At 50.4% G+C, this 17,565-nt stretch overlaps 4 protein-coding genes across 4 annotated transcripts; 2 read left to right on the top strand and 2 right to left on the bottom strand.

Moving 5' to 3' along the window:
* The first annotated feature begins 58 nt into the window (after window positions 1-58).
* F5B22DRAFT_358998 (uncharacterized protein) lies at window positions 59-6,674 on the top strand. Its single transcript, XM_047971050.1, has 3 exons — window positions 59-331; window positions 390-4,453; window positions 4,510-6,674. The coding sequence occupies exons 1-3, from the start codon at window positions 329-331 to the stop codon at window positions 6,152-6,154; spliced, it is 5,712 nt and encodes a 1,903-aa protein (XP_047828254.1). The 5' UTR covers window positions 59-328; the 3' UTR covers window positions 6,155-6,674.
* Window positions 6,548-8,462, top strand: F5B22DRAFT_359110 (uncharacterized protein). The gene is made up of 2 exons (XM_047971051.1): window positions 6,548-7,543; window positions 7,681-8,462. Exons 1-2 carry the CDS (start codon window positions 7,195-7,197, stop codon window positions 8,316-8,318), a joined length of 987 nt encoding a protein of 328 aa, XP_047828253.1. The 5' UTR covers window positions 6,548-7,194; the 3' UTR covers window positions 8,319-8,462.
* A 433-nt stretch (window positions 8,463-8,895) lies between these two features.
* On the bottom strand, window positions 8,896-11,998 carry F5B22DRAFT_358965 (uncharacterized protein). The gene has a single exon (XM_047971049.1). The coding sequence runs from the start codon at window positions 11,872-11,874 to the stop codon at window positions 8,938-8,940; it is 2,937 nt and encodes a 978-aa protein (XP_047828252.1). The 5' UTR covers window positions 11,875-11,998; the 3' UTR covers window positions 8,896-8,937.
* Window positions 11,999-13,069: 1,071 nt separating this feature from the next.
* Window positions 13,070-16,777, bottom strand: F5B22DRAFT_638111 (uncharacterized protein; the record flags this gene model as incomplete). The annotated part of the gene is made up of 5 exons (XM_047977541.1): window positions 13,070-13,192; window positions 13,245-14,036; window positions 14,848-14,852; window positions 15,689-16,661; window positions 16,730-16,777. The coding sequence occupies 5 exons, from the start codon at window positions 16,775-16,777 to the stop codon at window positions 13,070-13,072; spliced, it is 1,941 nt and encodes a 646-aa protein (XP_047828251.1).
* Window positions 16,778-17,565: the final 788 nt, after the last annotated feature.

Here is a 17,565-nt window from a genome sequence, read left to right as displayed (position 1 = left end):
ACACTGTGACGCCGTATCTCAATCTCCAGATCAAAGAGCTCTCGTCAGAGCCCAGAATACCCAATTAAGCCCGTCGCGTATTGCCCACTCCAAGCCAACACGCGTTACGTAGAGCTTAGGAAACATGATCATTGTCGCTTATTAACACGATTCTCGATCAGTCATACATATGCAGGATTAAACCTATCTATTTGTTATTTTCATATTTTCGCATGGCAACCGATCTTTGCGAATGGTGCAACGGGCTCTGATACGTCACTATGCGACGGCTCCATGTCGTATCTCGTAAATTCATCGAATTGGCGGCTAGAACGCGCAGTTAAACAAGATGGCAAGGCAACCTTCGTCACGTTCTCGTTAAGACAAAGTATAACTGATAGCGCATGCAGCCTGCCTTTACGGCCATTAATCTCGAGCCCGAAGAAAACCTCGACGAAGAGATTGATACCTCTCGCGAACTCCACATAGACGAGGCTCTCAAACGCTTTCAGACCGCCCTGAAACTTCATGCCCAAGGCCCCAACCATTACCAAGAAGCCACTGCTGCCTACGACCATCTTTTTCAGTCTGAAATATTCCGTCTTCCTGAGAGCACCACTGAATTCGATCGTGCTGAGAGACATGCGCAAGGCCGTGATTTGTCTGCCCACCTGTCCTTTCCCCATACCCTCGAAGTAGCCCAACCCGATATCGCCGACGTCGACGGCGGCGCAAGCAGCTTACCACAAACCCTCTACCTGGCCTACAAGAACCATGGCCAGTTTGCACTTGACGCCATCCGCCACCAGGCTAGGGTGAGCCCAGCTGATGGCGTTTCATTGTTGGAAGACGAAGCCACACTCTCTCGGGCACAGCGAGCCCTCGACGAATTCAGCGCCGCTTTGGACCAGGATCCATCTGACGCCGATCTATGGAGAAGGGCTGCCCGTGTCGCTGCTTTCCTTAGGAGTGCGAGAATTAGTCGATACTGCCTTGAGGCGGCCATTGAGCTAGACGATGATCCGGCTGTTGACGAGGTTGAGCCTCCGTCTCTTGCTGAAGGATTCGCGGGTGAGCAGCTGAAAGGCCAACTACAGGTCTTGTCGGACGAACTTGGCTTGAATCATCCTGCAATGGCCCCTTTCATGAAGAAAATAATACCAGAAGCTCTTAAGAAACATATTGACCCGCTTCCTTTCCTACCTGACCATACTACATCACTTACATCCTCCAAGCCAACTATCAAGGGAGCGGATGCGCAGGAGTGCATCATCCAAGTTCCAAATCCCTCCTGGGTAGATCTAGGACTTGCTCTCCTTGCATACACGAGATCCAACGATGTGGGTGCGGGTAAAGTTAGGCTGCTCGTTCCTGAAATACCAGACGTTCTTGATGATGTGCAGACTCTAGCCGAACGCCCCAAGACACAAGAAGTTGATGAAGAGAATCAGACAGTAGAGATACCAACAGTCGAATCGCCCTCGACGTCGAAAGATGATCAGGTCGACACGCCTAAAGAGGCTCGCGCAGAGAACGACAGCACACTAGAGGATCGTTTGCAAGATCGAGGTAGTTCTATTATATCACGCAAACGGTCTCAATCTGTTGCTGGTCTCCCTGATGCCGCGGAGGAAGAAGCGATTGACCAGAAACGAAGTAAACGCACTCGCCGTCGTGAGACGGCTGGGGAGGCGCTAGATTCAAATACTCTTCTGGCTGCCCAACTACAACCTTTTCAAGCTGCGGATAAGAATCTTTTCCAGATGACTCGCAACCTAGCCGAGAATCTAGGGGTTGAGGATAAAGCTACTCTCGAACGTCTTGGTGAAGTGATAGACTCATGCGCCTCAGACACGCGGACATCTAAATTAACTCGTCGCCCTATGGTCGATTTGCGCGACTCACTTATAAAGTTTGTAGATGAGAACGCGAAAATTCTTCTAGCCAAGAAAACCTCCTCGCCTATTGGACTGGCCTCATTTCTTGAGCACTCCAAGCCAGGATCCCAGCACCTTGCCTCTAAGCCTCCTTTCCACGATTCTAGAGGCCTTGCTGGCTTTGTGCAGAGAATCAATGATGGCTGGATGGACATTCAACAAGTCATATTCCAATGGACTCAACATATTTGTGCTAATTACCTTAGTAGTACATGGTCTGATGAGATGAAACGAGCTGTGGTTCAAGTCATAAGCTACCTACACGAAGTTATATATTCTGGAACAGAGCACGAGCTTCTACACTGCAAGCAAACTGGAAGCTCTAAACGCACAAGACCTGCCGTCGACCAATTGGTCCAGATGCAATTTGAATTGCATTTGGATATCTATGAACGCATCACTAACCCAAACAGTGCTGTAGATTTCGCTACACGCGTGGAAACGAAAGCCAGGTTAGCTCGTTGGTTTTCTTTGGCCGCACAGTTGAGCAAGGAGCGAGCGGAGACCAGCGATATTTCGTTGTCAATGCGATTCCTTTGGTCTTCCGTATTTGCCGTAACGCTTACAGAAGGCGTGGAGCGAGAGCATGTTTTGCAATGCTGGAAGAGCCTCCGTGATCGACTTGCCGAAGAAGATCCGACTTTCAATATTCAACTTCCTAACAACGCCATCATGCCTGAGGTATCTGCACTAGCAGCAGATCGGGAGATATCCAAACTTACTACGATGGATTTCTTCCTGGGACTTTTTCAGACTGATTTAAAGGATCCTGTCTCGGTAATTGAAAGCTTGGAGCCGGTATTGAACCCGTCATCAGTTGTAACTATGATCGACCAATCAGATCAATCGGATGACGAGGCCACCACCCATGAGCTTACAGGAGCATCCAGCCAGGAGGACCATTCAGTCACTGAGACTGCTAGCCAAGGTCTTCGTGATCTGTGGAAGTTTCTTTTGGGCACAAGCACCGAACTACGCCTATTTCTTTGGACCCGTTTAGGCGATGCGTATGAGGAGATCGACTACAAGACCAAACAGTTTTCCTGCTATCTAAAAAGCATAGAGATGATTATAGAAGACTTCGAAAGAGATCCATATCTTAATGCATCTGACGAAACTCGAGTACCATTGTTCATCAAGATGCTCAAGTTTCTCGACGAATTACTTATTTCCGCCCTATCTACTGCTCTCAACGAGCCCAGTGCTTTTGAGATTGCTGACGATCAGCATATTAAGCTAAGCATTGCAGCTGTAGCTAAACTATGCTGTATTTTACACGTTTCGTCGATGTACGAAGATGAGGTCCGTGTTGGCATGATGCAGCATGCATCCAACAGCAACACATTCCAGTCTTTCATAAACAAGCTGCGTGAGATGCAGGTTCGAAGTTGGTCCCTGCTATTCACGATTCTGAAGGCCGGCATGCAACAGAATAAAAATCTATTTCCTACGGGTGATAGCGAACGAGCAGACTACCTTGCTGCTATCCATCAGGTGTTAGGCCTCCGCAAATTCTGCAAGTCATCTAACAAGATCTTTCTTCGGATGATGCGGGTTGAATTGTTGAAACCAAAGCCACATACAATTGACAACTGGGACGACTACTTCGGGCAAGTCCTTTATGACCTATATGGCTTAAAGTTAGGGCTTGGTCTTTCCGAAGTACAGGATCATGGGTGCCCCCCCGAAAAACTTGAGCGACGAAATACAATGTCACTAGTTTCCAAAGTGTCTGTACTTGCACATCGTATGCCGATGAAGGACTTGCTTAAATCAGATTTGAAAAATACCATCGAGCACATGCAACAAGCGATAGGGTCAACGAAATCCAACCAACAACTCATCCAAAATCTTCGAATCTTTAATCAAACTATGGCAAAGCCCATCCATCCGCTTCGCTTATACGAAGCGTTTAAGGGAAAAGTTAGTATCGATGCTGTGGGCGTCTACACTTCAGACAGTACTCTCGCTAAACACAAGTGGTTTTTTCTCCTGGGTATGATAGCCTTTACTAAATTTAAGGGAGTTGATTTGAATCGGAGACAGACTCCCGGCGCTACTGACGATCTTCGTATTGGAGCAACATTCCTCCGACAGCAACTACAGTTCACCCCGGATCAATGGGATGCTTGGTTTCGATTAGCTGAGTGTTTTGATTATGAACTGGACGAGTCAGTTCTCTGGACTGCAGACAAAATGAACAAAGAGCGCGGAGAACTAGTGAAATACCAACGTAATGCAATTCACTGCTATACGTTAGCGCTATCACATTCGCGAACTGTTGTCTTAACCGATAACGAGGAAGCCAATGATGCTATGCATGATTTGTACCACAAATTTGGTATGCGCATGTATGCTTCAAGTCGAGAACCTTTTGCTATGGAGCCATTCCAACACTCTGATCACAAACGCGTTGTGATCCACGAGACCGGGCCTGATACTAAGGATGTTCATTCTCCGATGCAGGATTACAAGGTTTGGAAGTATGCTGCAAGGCTTTTTAGAAAAGCTATGGAGGTAAAACCTCGGCAGTGGAAGTATGCATCAATCCCATCGCATAGTCTCGCAACCACTGGCTAACTATTTACATCAGGAATCCATACATGTATGCGAAATGCGTCTGGAAAATGTATCGGAAACCCTTGATGGATCTTGACCCCATTGATCGGACAAGTCGACCTACGGTTGAATCGATAATAAAGGCCCTTGAACAGTCAGTGAAAGTCGTATCTGCGCTGCCAAAGCCCCGACACGGCCAGGACCCGATTCTAGAGCCACATTACAAGATCGTGTCAGTGATTCACAAGCTAGTGCTGCTTAATGACTTGCAACCTCAAGAGGCTGCTGATATCCTCCAACGCCAGCCATACGCAATTGACAACGGAGAACACATCGAGATAAACGACCTGGAAGACTGGGAGTCATATGTAATAAAAACACTCACTCAGCTGCGTGAAAAGGATCGAGCAAACTGGCAACACCGCATTTTTATGCGCCATGCAAGAATCATCTTCGATGAGAACTCCGAAGAATCTAGTGTCGTTCATGCACTGGCCGCCTTTAGCGTTCTCAAGGACTCAATGCTTACTAAGACAATGGTGATGAATGTATGGAAGTGCGACGCAGAACGCCCTGGCCGGCACCATGTCTACACTGAGCAGTACGTGCGGTTTGTAGTCAAGTTGCTAGTGGTTCTGAAGGACAGAACGAACTTTGAAGCTATGCTCCGCCGCCTGCGGAAGAAAGGTGCGGACTATTACCATTTCAGCGACCTTTGGCAGACCTGCTGCCTTGCCTACCTGCGACTCATTCGCCAGGCCTATCAGGTTTCGCCAGTTCTCGAAGACGAGTTCAAGTCAACGGCACCCGAGGAGTTTGAAATTATTACCAGCAGGATTAACGAGTGGTGCTCTGATCCTGCCTCGTCACATCCCGCATTGAGTGCGCTGCAAGAAGCCATCGAGTTAAAGAAACTGAACGGCGGTCTCATGAAAGCTGGTGCCATCGACGATTTGATCAATGACTGTTACACCACTCTGTATTTCAAAACTGGAAAATCCTTGCCTGGCCCGGATGTGGCTGCGTTACTCGAAGAAAAAGAGCAAGAGCGCCTTCAACAGGAGGCTCGACAGCTAGAAAAAGATAATGCCGAGCTCAAGCCGTTAAACCCGTTTGGGGGTATCTTAAACCCTCAATCACATGAGAATTCCGGGACAGAAGGCGGCCCAGGGGATTCTACTCCTGCAAATATGGATGGTGTTCAACGTCCTCGCAAAGCAGGTATTAGAAGAGCAGACGTGTTGCGCAGGGCTGAGCAAGCAGTGCTGCGTGCCCAGGAAGGGCCTAGGCCTACGGGCGGGAAATCCCGCAGCTCCGTGTCGAGTGGTAAAACACCTGCTGTTGACGAGAATAACGAGGATGAAGCCGATGCGGATAGTGACAGAGACAGTACGAGGGGCGATGCCGAGGGTGACGTTGAAATGAAAGACGAAGAAGCTGATAGAGAGCTAAGCTCCGTGCCGGGTAGCGTACACGACTCTGCCGATGATGAGAGTGATCTTAGCGATGTGCCTCTGGAGGACCTATTGGATGAGGATGAAGCTCAACATCTCATGTTTCCCAATCTTATACGAAACCAAGACACGGAACCTGAGGAATCAGAAGCCGAAACAGAAGAAGAAGAAGAAGAAGAAGATGATGATGATGATGAAGAAGAGGAGGAGGATATCGAAGAATAGACACGGCCTCCGAAAGCATACTAAAACACTTGAGCCTTGATATGGCGTCACTATGACTGTACCGTATTCTATATAACTACCTATACATTGTTCAAGGAGGCATGGTTATAAGCATTCAGGGGGGCGCGGATTGGACGGCATTACTTAGTTGATGTTCAATATCTATACCAGCGCTTGTTGAAGATTTTTATTCATCTGGTGTTTTAAAACGAAACGAAGTCAAACAAATGTAGGGGCCAGAAAATGGGTAGCATCCTAGCGCGCATGGATGGTTGAACTTGCAAATGATTAACGTAGTCACCTGGCAAGCACTACGCGTTCACTCTGAAAGGCATCCTCATAGCAGGCTCATAGGGGCTCGGGGTCCTCGAGGCCAAATAGCTCAGCCACCTACTTGAAGCTGAATATCAAACTTCATCTCCACCTCGGCGGGGCTCAGACCCCTGATACGACTTGCTTGGCCAGAGCTTGGCTGTCTTAGTTCTTGGTGTTGGCTACTAAGAGGCCAATCACCTCGGGAGGTTGATCCACTTCTCCGACGGACCAAGCAACGCATGTGTTGTCTGTCTGTTTCCGAAGTAGAAACAGTCGTCAACTTACTGTGGCTAGGCTAACATGATACGCGCCGTTGGTCGATGTCATAGAGGGCGATGCAATCTGAACTAGCGAATTTCCCATCCCATCTCGGGCGCAGCTTGAACGTTCTGGGTAACATCGTGTAGATCCGACCAAGATGGATACGGGGAATGGTTTCTAAGCTAGGGTAGGCCAAATAAACTGGCTTGTCATAAGACGACGTTGACCTCTCCTGGCGTCGCCTTACAAAATGTCATCCGTTTTCTTAATTTGATACTCTGCCGTCTGGCGACAGACTTTCCGGTTGCCGGGTGTTAAAGCAAGAACTGCAACCGCTTGCTTGCGTCGATGTTAAGCAATTGTCTTTTCTGAGGCTCTCGTAAAGATATCCTCACCACAATACTTTTGCCAGGGCAGGTCGAATTATAAATAGTTGTCCTCCGGGTTGGGGATAACAGGAAACGATGCGGTCTCATACGCTCGTCGCTGTCTTCGCAGCTGCCGGCACAATCGCCGATGCGAACATACAAGCCGCTCCTCAGAGAAGGCAGCAAGCAGAGCCCGGCGTCGCCAGATGGGCTGCTCCAGAGCTCTCAACGCGATCTACTTCGACCTTTCATACTTCTTCTGCCCGAAGGGCCGAATTGCAGATAATGCGCAGGAGTTCTTTGAAAAGGCGTCCCAGACGACGCCAATTTTCCGAACGAGATGACAGCGAGGATTCCGACGATGATGATGACGATGATGATAGTGATGACGAGGATGATGAGCACGAGAAGAATGAAGAACCCCAAAAAAGCAATGCGGGAGCCAGTGAGTCTCACCTCCTTAGGCTTCCTTCACATGATATGCCCACAGGCACCACCATACCAATAGCTTCTAGAAACCCTGAACAGCATCCACAGCATCTCACGCATGATAATAATATTAACTAACCAATCCCCTTATAGTCGCCGGCGGCGTCATCGGCGGCATAGTTCTCATCGTCCTCCTCTTCTTCCTGCTGTTCTGGTTCAAACTACGTCCCCGGCGTCTCCGCCGTCGCCGCAAGCGCCAGGAAGAAGAAGAGGAGGAGAAGAAGCGCAGACAAAGACAAGACGAGGAAACAGCAACCGAACACAGCACTGTCAGCTACCCCCAGCAGCAGCAGCCGTACCAAACCATGCCAGTAGTAGGCCCCGAGCCGGTCCACGCCCGCGGGGGCGTATCCCCGCCCGTTGGCGGCACCACACCGACGCCGAACGGAGGCCGTCCCGCGTCGCCGCCTATCCCACCCCAAGGCACTACGGCATCACCCGCAGAGCTAGCGAGCCCCGTCGTCGCCGACGGCCGCGAGCCGCCTCCCGCGCCGCTTGATCACGGGAAACTGTCCTCGTCGCCACCGCCGCGGTATTCAACCGCGTTCCCAACGATGACTGAGCTGTCCAGCCCAGTAGATGGTATTCCCGTCGCCAACGGCCGCGAGCCGTCGTCCCTGCCGTCTGCTCTAGAGCCGGATTACGGCACGAAGGCCAGTTACGCGAGGACTTACGTCGAACCGTCGCGGCCGGCTTTTCATCCGGCGGACCAGCCGAATCCCGATTACTAGCTGGATGGCTGCTCTTGGGTAATGTTGGATTGGGTACAAAGATTGTGGGATGCGTCGACGACTCCTAGACGAGGCATAACGAGGAACATGACAGGGGTTTGCATGGGATGTAGTGCCTACGAGGCAGGTTCATTGCTGTTCCGGCGTTGGAAGCGTTTCTATGTAGTGAGAAATAGGGTTGCTTGAGTAATGGTCTCGATTCCAGTGAAATCCGGGAGGCTACAACTTAGCAGATACCCAGACACAAGCGCGGAGACTATGAAGACTGATATTGTTAAATAGAGTTCATGCCAAATAGACTAATACCTGAATGGAATGCGCTCGGATCACGTTTACATTATGTTTTAGGTGTATATTATGTTCGAAGTGAGAAATGTTGGTTAGGACTAAGAAAGATGTTCTTATCACCAGTTAATTATAGTGTCGTTATCTACCTAGATAATCAAGGCACTACACAAATTGATCCTTTTCACCTCGTCTTTTCTGACATACAATACCAGATTGGTCATGACTTCATTATTATTGGCAGCGAGTGAGAGCCACCTGCTCGTCACTATCAACCCCAACGCTAACCAGTAAACCCAATTCTCAAGTGCCCTGCATAAGTCAAGAACTCCATCTATCCCTGCCACTTGACCCTCTTGTCACGGAAAATGCTCACCATGCCCATAGGCAAGAGGCCCGGCTCAACAATATTCAAACCACCAAAGCACTTGATAGCCTCGGGGCCATACAATTGCGCAACCCAGCGCCAATAAGGTTCCATTGTCTCCCAATCGCCCGTGATGCCCTTAAGGTTCTGCGACGAATCCGCCAGCGCTTCAATACCATCGCGGACGGCGGCGCTCGCGTCACGGACGCCCCCTTCCTCGCTCGGCACCTCGAGCAGCTTCTTAAACGCGCGTGTTAGGTTGTCCCGGAAGTTGTAATTCAAGTCTTCGCGGTGCCGCACGTATTCCTCGAAGGGCATGAAGACCTCGCGCTCGCGCGGGTCTGAGGGCTCCCAGGCACCGTTGCCGCGGTGGCTGAACACATAGCGATCGCCGCGTTCAAAAGCAAGCTTGCGCCTCGCATACTCATCGCGCTCAGCCTCCAGGAACACGTCGAGCAAGCTGTTGGGGTCGGCGAGTACAGCTTCGCGCACCGGAAGGATCGAGACGAAGGGGCTGCGCAGATCAAGGCCACCGAGCTCGATGGGGAAGAAAAGGTATGCGTCTGGAATGTCGGAGACACCGAAGCGCGTGTGCAGTAGATGCTTTAGGTATTCGACTACGCCTGTTATTGGTTCCTTTGGCTGCACTTCACCGATGAGGAGGGGAGATGGCGATGAGGACGAGGGTGAGAATACCTCGCGTTGGATACGTTGATGCGTCGCTAAGATCTGGTCTACGTGCTCGCGGCCGAAGCAGTTGGCTGGCTGGCCAAAATTCGACGTGAAAAAGGTCGCGGCGAACGTGTTCCAGGTCTGAATGAATGAGATGACACTCTTGCGCTTGTCAGCGAGTTGTCTTCGCAAGTCTACGATGTGCTTGTCAACCATGGCCTGGTCAATCTCAAACTTCCCCGTCTTGGTCGACAGTTTCAGAAATCCCCAGCGGATATCACCAACAGGCAGTGACTGGTCAATATCTAGGCTTACTGATGGGTCTCGCGAGATGCGGACTGTTCCCGACTTCTTCAAGTTGATGTATGTCCTCGTCGCATTGACAAAATCTGACACCGCAGTCCAAGCCGTCTTAGCTACAGTGTGATCCCGCGACCAGAACCAGAAATCTTCATTCATTCGGTGCAAATTGTGACCCTCGGTTGCCTGGTTGACCGAAAAATCGAGACAAAAAAGGATGGATTCACCAAAAATCTCGCTGAGGGCGTGGGATGCTGGAGTGCCACGACGACGGGTACGTGGTGCTGTGTCGGGACTGTCGTCAAGGAACTTCAGAGGTGCTCTGAGAAATTTATTGAAGAAGGCAATCCACGTCTCAGAAACGCCGAGAAGTGACATCACAGTCAATATCGTCTCGTGCGGGAGCAACGAATTCCAGCTTTCGAAAACAGAGTGGAATGTCGTCACTTCGCCATGCAGTTTTGTGCCGATAGCGATCTCAGCCGATAGCAGACGAATCAAGCGTTGTTTATCTTCCATTGGACGGCGCTCCTCTGATTCTGAATCACTATCTTCCTGCTCATTAGGCTGCCTCTGCAATGAGCTACCGAACAACCCTGCCGGCTCTATCCTGCAGGCAGCGGGAGCGGGTGGAGGTGCGGCTCTAGCTACCATAGACCCCATTTGGTATGCCTGTCTCTGGGCTTGTTGTGCAACCATCATCTGAGGGGCGTAATTTGCCTCTTCTTCGCCCTCGAGAGAGGTGTTCTGCTGTGCGGTATGACTCATTAAGCCGGCCATAAAGTAATGCTTGCGATATAACTGATCTCTAGCCGAGTGGACTGAGGAGTTACGATAGATAGAGTCAACACCGATGTAGTATTCCCGACGCTGCTGATCGAGCTGAGGGATTGTTTTCCTTGAAGATTTCCAGGCCCCATCATATTTGCGAAATTGCCTGAACGCACCCTTCAAAAAGACGGACCATTTGACGCCAATATAGTGGAGAAAGACGGCTTGAAGCACGTCTTCATGCATCAAGACATTGTAGACACCTGAAATTTTTCGCTGTTGCTCAAGGGCGACGCTATCGCCCCATGACCAGGTCGAGAGGGCAGCAAGTCGCATGTTCAGAACGTCAGCCACCTCGGCCAGAATGGTTGAGTTGGAGAGGAAGTCTCTCAGCACCTCGCGTCTTTCATCGGTAAGCAGATCCGAGGCGAGGAGCCCTTTGATGACCCAGGTTAAAGTTGTGGGATCGAACTGTTTCGGTGCAGCCATTGTCACCTCGAACTCGGTAAGCTTGCGTCGCAGCTGCTCTAGTGCTTTAGCCTTAGCTGGTTTGTCTTCGCCTCGTAGACCGAACAGGTGAAGTAGGTAAGTCCTTAGTGCGCCTCCGTCTACTTCGGCAGGCTCGAATACGACTTTCTCCCATGTATGACGAGCTTCCTTTTTCATAGAGTCGCCGACATCCTCATATCCCTCGGCCATTTCGACGTCTTCTCCAGTACCTGGGACGGCTCTCTCTGTGGAAAGCCACTCAGTGACGAGTTGCGCGTAGAGCGATGCATACTCAAATTTGGATGACTGTGTATAGAGATGACGCAGAAGTGACTCTTCCCAGACTCGCATGAGCTGAGGCGTTATGGAGGGATCATACTTGGACTGGGCCATAAAACTATCCAAATTCCTCAACTCGAGCTCTAATTCGGCATTCTTGGATTCGCCAGCGAGGATCTCGCCGGTCTTGGTCGTCTTGATAGCATAACTATCCTTGACGCCTTGGCTCAACAAGCCCAGGCGTTTGAGAGGGTCCTTCTCATCCTCAAGGCGAGAGATGATACTTGCCTTCGTTGTCTCAAATTGGGATCGCCTCTTGGATAGCTCCTCGAGCTTGGTGTTCGTGATTTCCTGTAATGTCTCCGAGAAGACGCTGCCACTGTTGGTAGGCATCTTACTATCCTGCTACTCAGTTTGTTAATGAAGAGAACATGTGAGATTACACAAGGCGATAGGACCAGGGGAGACTAGAGGACGAGGTTCTTTATATATGCGTGCGAGGTTTGAGCACCACGACAAGGCAGAACTGGCTGCCTTGCGTAACCACAGCGACCCCACTTTAAGCTGTAAGGGACGGTCGTCTTCGCTCTATTAGCCTGCGACTGCCTCCCTAGGGAGCCAAAATTCCGCCAATGAATAAATCTATATCTCGCCCTTCCTTTATGCTCAAACTATTTCCAGTCTCTGTAGTCTGGAGAGGGTGGTCCACGTGCACACAATTCTGTGACCCTTCAATGCCAGCTACCTAGCTCAATAATTTGGGTCCATACTTACCAATACCTGTTGTCTTGGCTAAACTCCTCCGGTAGGGCCGTTAACACCCACTAGTTTCCACCTGCAAGAAGGGCTAGACATTAAGGAGATGGTCTAGTAGTGCTCCAGCTGGACGAGCTGGAGAATCTGCAACGAGAGTCGCGTCGCCGGATATCAATAATTAAAACGTCATTAAAGTGTAGATAGTTGCCAGTACCTACAGACAGTTGCAGGTAGTTGATGCTGCCTGCATGCATAATTACATTTAGCGTGTCGATGAACCAATCTGATTACACTAGAGTTATAAATAGAAAGCGTGTGACGCCATGGCCGCTCATTGTTCTTACAACCCGAGACTATAACCTTTGCCTGCCGTCCGTGCCTGAGACCTGAAAACTCCTGTGGTTGATGCCCACATCGTGAAGATGAAAAGAAAAGGGTATCGTCCTGACACCAATGCCGAAGAGCAGTAACAAAAAAAGGGGTAGATTAGGTATTGCATCATGGCTCAGAATGAACCGTAAGCCGTAATTAGCACGGCGTGGTGAAATGTACATGGCCTGCAATGGCCGAGAGCGGGAGTGAGATGGTTGGCAAGGGGGTATCAATCTCTGCAAGTCTGCCCCTTCAATATTCAGTGTTACTTCAAGGCGCTCCTCAATCGTGCTGATGAAGCCGCTTAGTCCTGAGGCATGCAGCACCAAGCAGTGGAGCTACTGAGGAGACCTGCCGGTATGCTGACCATGGATTGGTCACCGCTGCTATGAGACGTTTTGGACAAAGTTGAAGATGCCCGAGTAATCGCCCGCGGAGAGATGGGCGCTATCAACTGTTGCTACCGGTTGAAGACGAGCGCATTCACAATATGATCTTTCTGCCAGCCCTGGCTTTGCAGCGACATATTCTCCTTAAGAATCTTGCCCATGTACGCTACACGGACCAGCCTCGTAGATGGTAACTAGGTGGGTTAGCTAAGATTTTCTCCACGCGCTTGTCAAATGACGACTTACTCCAGACTCTTCCGCGATCTTCCTAGCCAGGCTTCTTACCGATTCGTCGGCGTCTATGCTAATGATAACATCAGGGTACGTGTCGCTCAGTCGGGCACGGACTTTGACCAAATTCTTGATGTCTACAACAGCTTTGCCCTTCTCTTCTCTTCGCCGTAGAGCCTCATCTTCGTCAACCTCTTCAGTGGTATCCTCACCCGTAAGATCGTCATCTCCCTTTCCATCCTTGTCGACGCTGTCTCTTTGGGTTCCGCTGACTACAGCCACATTGGTTGGGTCGTTGACTATCCATTCTGGAAGTGCATAGTAATTGCCTAGTGAATCGTATACACCATTGGACAAGTCACCAGTCGGCAGCGTGACTTCGGCGGCTTTGAGTATCCCTTGGGCAGTAACGAGACCGCCAGCACCATCATCATCTATAGGCTCGACACCGGCAGCCCGTCGGATATCAGCCTCCCAAAGGACCTCCAAGGCGGTGCGGATGACCTGCCAGACTTCGGGACGGCCGGTGACCCTTGTATCGAAGAATTCGGTCCGCTGCAAGTCAAGATCGGCACGGGTCCAATCACGATCCCGTGATACCCATTCATGGCGGCGCAATGGTTTGTCTATGTGTTGTGACAGAGGTTGACGAGTCCGTTGGCCGTGGTTCGTGGAGTTCTGCCCATTCGGTCTATCAGCCGTTGCGGATTGGCCTGGTTGAGAATTGATGGCCCCCGCAGATGGCTCCGATGATGCACCATCTGCGTAAGGCGTACCGGGGCGGTACGAACGTGAGAAACAACAGCCCTACGTCCGTTCAAGGTTAGGATCAGAGTAGAGGAGAGGAGAGCAACATCAATCATATCAGTTCAGAAGCCATGTATGTTGTTTTTAAAGTGCATAGCCAATCACAGCATGTTGTATATATCACCGGATATTGCAAGGTTGGTAGTCATTGGGGGAGGGGGGGGAGTCTAGGAAGCAGGAACATGATAATAGCCTAACAGTGCCAGCAAAAAAAGGAAAGAAAAAAAAAAATAGTATACGTAACGTACCATAGCTCCAGCACGCGCGCAGGTCGAGATAGGAACGGAGACAAGAGAACCGTGCTTTTATATGGCTATATGTGTGGAAGGGAACGGGCGGTTTAGCGCATGGTTTCGGTGGTGTCCGTGAACTCTAGCCCGGACTGAGAGAGAGGAAGGTTGTGGTTTGATGTTTGGCTCGAACTTGATTGGCGTTCGAAGCCGCCCGAGAGAGGTCCGAATTGAGCGAATTGACGGGATCGGGATCGTCTAGTTTTCTTGTCCACTAGATGCCGCTTTGCGATGGACGATCGCGTGCAAGTGGACGGGCGCGACAACAACGGCGTGTGCGAATGAAAGAGTAGGTAGAGGTAGGCAGATGAGTGGATGCGTGGGTAAGGCAGGTAGTTCGTGGGAAGATACCTACCTCTGTATGTGACGAACCCGGGCAGTGGGCAGTGGGAGAGGGAATGGGGCAGGATGGGCCAGGATGAGGAGAGCTGAGGCTGGATCTGCAGCAGCTAACCTTAGCGCAGTCAGGACCTACATAGGTACCTACCTCCACTATATGCACTACGTAGGTGCCCCAGTACCTTACCTGCGTTCATCATTAGGTACCGTACATTATAGGCACCGTAGCTAGGTACATAGGTATGCACTGGTAACATGATCAATAATACCTAACCTTCAACTTCCATCTTTTTACCTATCGTACTCTATCAAGCACGTACTTCATATCTTCCCAGGCTACTTTACATCCGAAAGGCAGGACTGATTTGAGATTCTAGGAAGCCTTGGAGACAACAACGGACAGGTGAGTGGAGCAGGCGGTGGCTGAGTGCTTGCATAGAGTACAGTAAGTTTACCGGTGTTGTGCCAACATTCAAATATGCTAAGGCTAAGTATTTACCTACCTACCTTACCTCCATGTAGGCGTATTGAATATAGGAGAAATCATATCGCTAAGTGTATTGATATGGCACCAATAAGGAGAACCTTACTTTCGTAGTTTAAATTCTTCTTGTGGTAGCTTCAAACATACAATTACCTGAGGTTCCCTAGGTAGCTACCTACTACCTAGGTACAGTTGCCAAGTTCTGTCGAGTGCGCGCTTCATTTCATCCACCCATCGCCCAGCGTAGCATTGTTATCATGCCTCGTCTTTCAAGTCCATATAGATTGAATGATTCCGGTCGAGCTTCACCAATCGGCCCTGCTGGCAGGGGATGGAGGTCGGACAGCTCACTGTTGGGTATCTCAATGTGCCTGTCTATCGTATTCTATCACTCTTGACCATCGCCCGCATGGAATATCCTAGAATTACACCCCTTGCACACTAACACGGTCAGGTTACACTTTCTCAGCCTGATCAAAGACTTGGTAGCCACCTGATTGCTCGTCCTCGTTACCAGAGGTAACCCCGGCAATTCTTACTTCCACACAAGCACCGTGCCATATCCTTTTGCTTCTCTGGATCTAGCGCGTCCATGTCCGAGTCATCTACGCCGTCGACATAGTCGAAAGTGAGCTCTTCTCCGCGTGGGATGTCTCGGACAGCGAAGAATGCCAGGTCGTGGATGTGCTTGTCGGCATGATCGCCAACGCGGGCGAAAATGCGCAGGTTGGGTTCGCACGAATGATTGATGAACCGTGTTGGTCCCGACTTGAACTCACCGTCCACTTCTAGCGGGGGTCCCCGCAGGCGCTCGTCGAACGAGTCGGGGTTGGAGAATTTGTCGAGCGCGAAAAGATAGACATCCTTTCTCCGAGCCATATGCGACTGAGCTCGTCGTCGATTTGCTTCTTGTGCCGTAATAATCTCGCCCATGTATTTGTCCACAAACTGTCCTTTGTTTATATCTACCGTACTCCGGACACCCCAGCCTCTATTCTTGGTGCGAAAGATCTGTAATGGTAGTTTCCTCCCTTTCTCTACCACGCGATTAGTGCAATCGGAACTGCAGACACAACTCTCGTGGCACTCGTAGATGGGATTCCGTGACGTGAGCACCTTGGAGCGTAGGCGGCCGGCTCTCGCGCCATAAGAGTGATATGCATACGCCTTCTTCCCATACTCCCGCCGACGCCAGGCTTCAGATTCGGGCTCGCCCGAAGACTCCTCGTTTGAGCCGAAGTCCTCGTCGCCTGAGTCGTCGTCTTCCACATCCTGCAAGCAGGTGCACTGGTCGTATTGGCAATCCAGATCGCGTTTGCACTCGCAACCGGTGAGGAACTCGCTCCTAGTAGGCTCAACATCCTGGCCACGAATGGAACGTTCCATGAAATGGAAGTTGGGGTCGATCATGGTGTCGTCCTCTGTGTTGACTATGGTGATAGGGTACTGCTCGTGCGTCGCGAAAGTGCGGATTTGGCACCAGTGACATTGCTCCTTCTCGGCGCGAAGGTACTGCACGTCACCGGTGGTGAGTTCAATGTAGCCTATCGAAAGAGCGATAAATGTAGCCAAGAACATACCTCATTACCGCCATGGTGGAAGAAGTGACGTCGCATAGCCTGTTCCATGTTGAATTGCTGCGCGAGCGAGGAGGAATGGGAAGCGGGGAAGGATGCAATGAGTGACTAGGTAGGTATGGGGGAGTTCTACGCATGCATGTCCATGATTCGGCTGTTTGGCCCAGCAACAACTTGTTTGAATTCTGAATCTCACGCGGAGACACCATACAGACCAACGAATTTAGATCTGTGACGTTGGCAGAACACGCGCTGCTCATAATGTGAAGTTACGTAGGTACATCGCGTACCTGCAGGCTGTAGCTAGCTTCGACGGCTGGTAAGTACCCCAGAGGTACAATGCCTATGTACAACCCAACTCGTGATCTGAATTCATTCAGTGTCCAAGACGATCTCAGACATATGCGATAATGCTCCTTCCCCATGGCCACCTACAACCAGACCCGGGTTACTTGTTACGCGCATCAGCCTCAGCCTCTCGCAGATTCCGCTGGACATCTTAGACCATCAATGTAGGTAACCTAGATGTCCGCCCCCGACCTCAAACGGCTAGCCGCTTCGAGGAAAGCGAGAATGGTGTACAGAAAATCAACCCCGTCCCCCTCCGGCGACATGTATGAGGAAGAGACAACCTGGTGAAAAGAAAGATGCTGTGCTACATGCCGTTGTAAGGTATAGACTCAGAGTCGGCTACCAAGGCCAAAAGAAGACTGGTGACCGAGGGCCTTTGCAGACCCGGCAGAGTCTTGTTCAAGCCCTGTTGACAACCCTTGCTATAGCGGGCCCTTTGATTCGTCTCCTGAGACATTCACTATGAATACCAATTTCACGGCCGCCAC

This window comes from Xylaria bambusicola, assembly GCF_022495145.1.
Source record: "Xylaria bambusicola strain CBS 139988 unplaced genomic scaffold F5B22scaffold_40, whole genome shotgun sequence".
Taxonomy (NCBI): Eukaryota; Fungi; Ascomycota; class Sordariomycetes; order Xylariales; family Xylariaceae; genus Xylaria; species Xylaria bambusicola.
The sequence above is the reverse complement of the archived record's forward strand: the minus strand, read 5'-3'. Positions and strand labels throughout refer to the sequence as shown.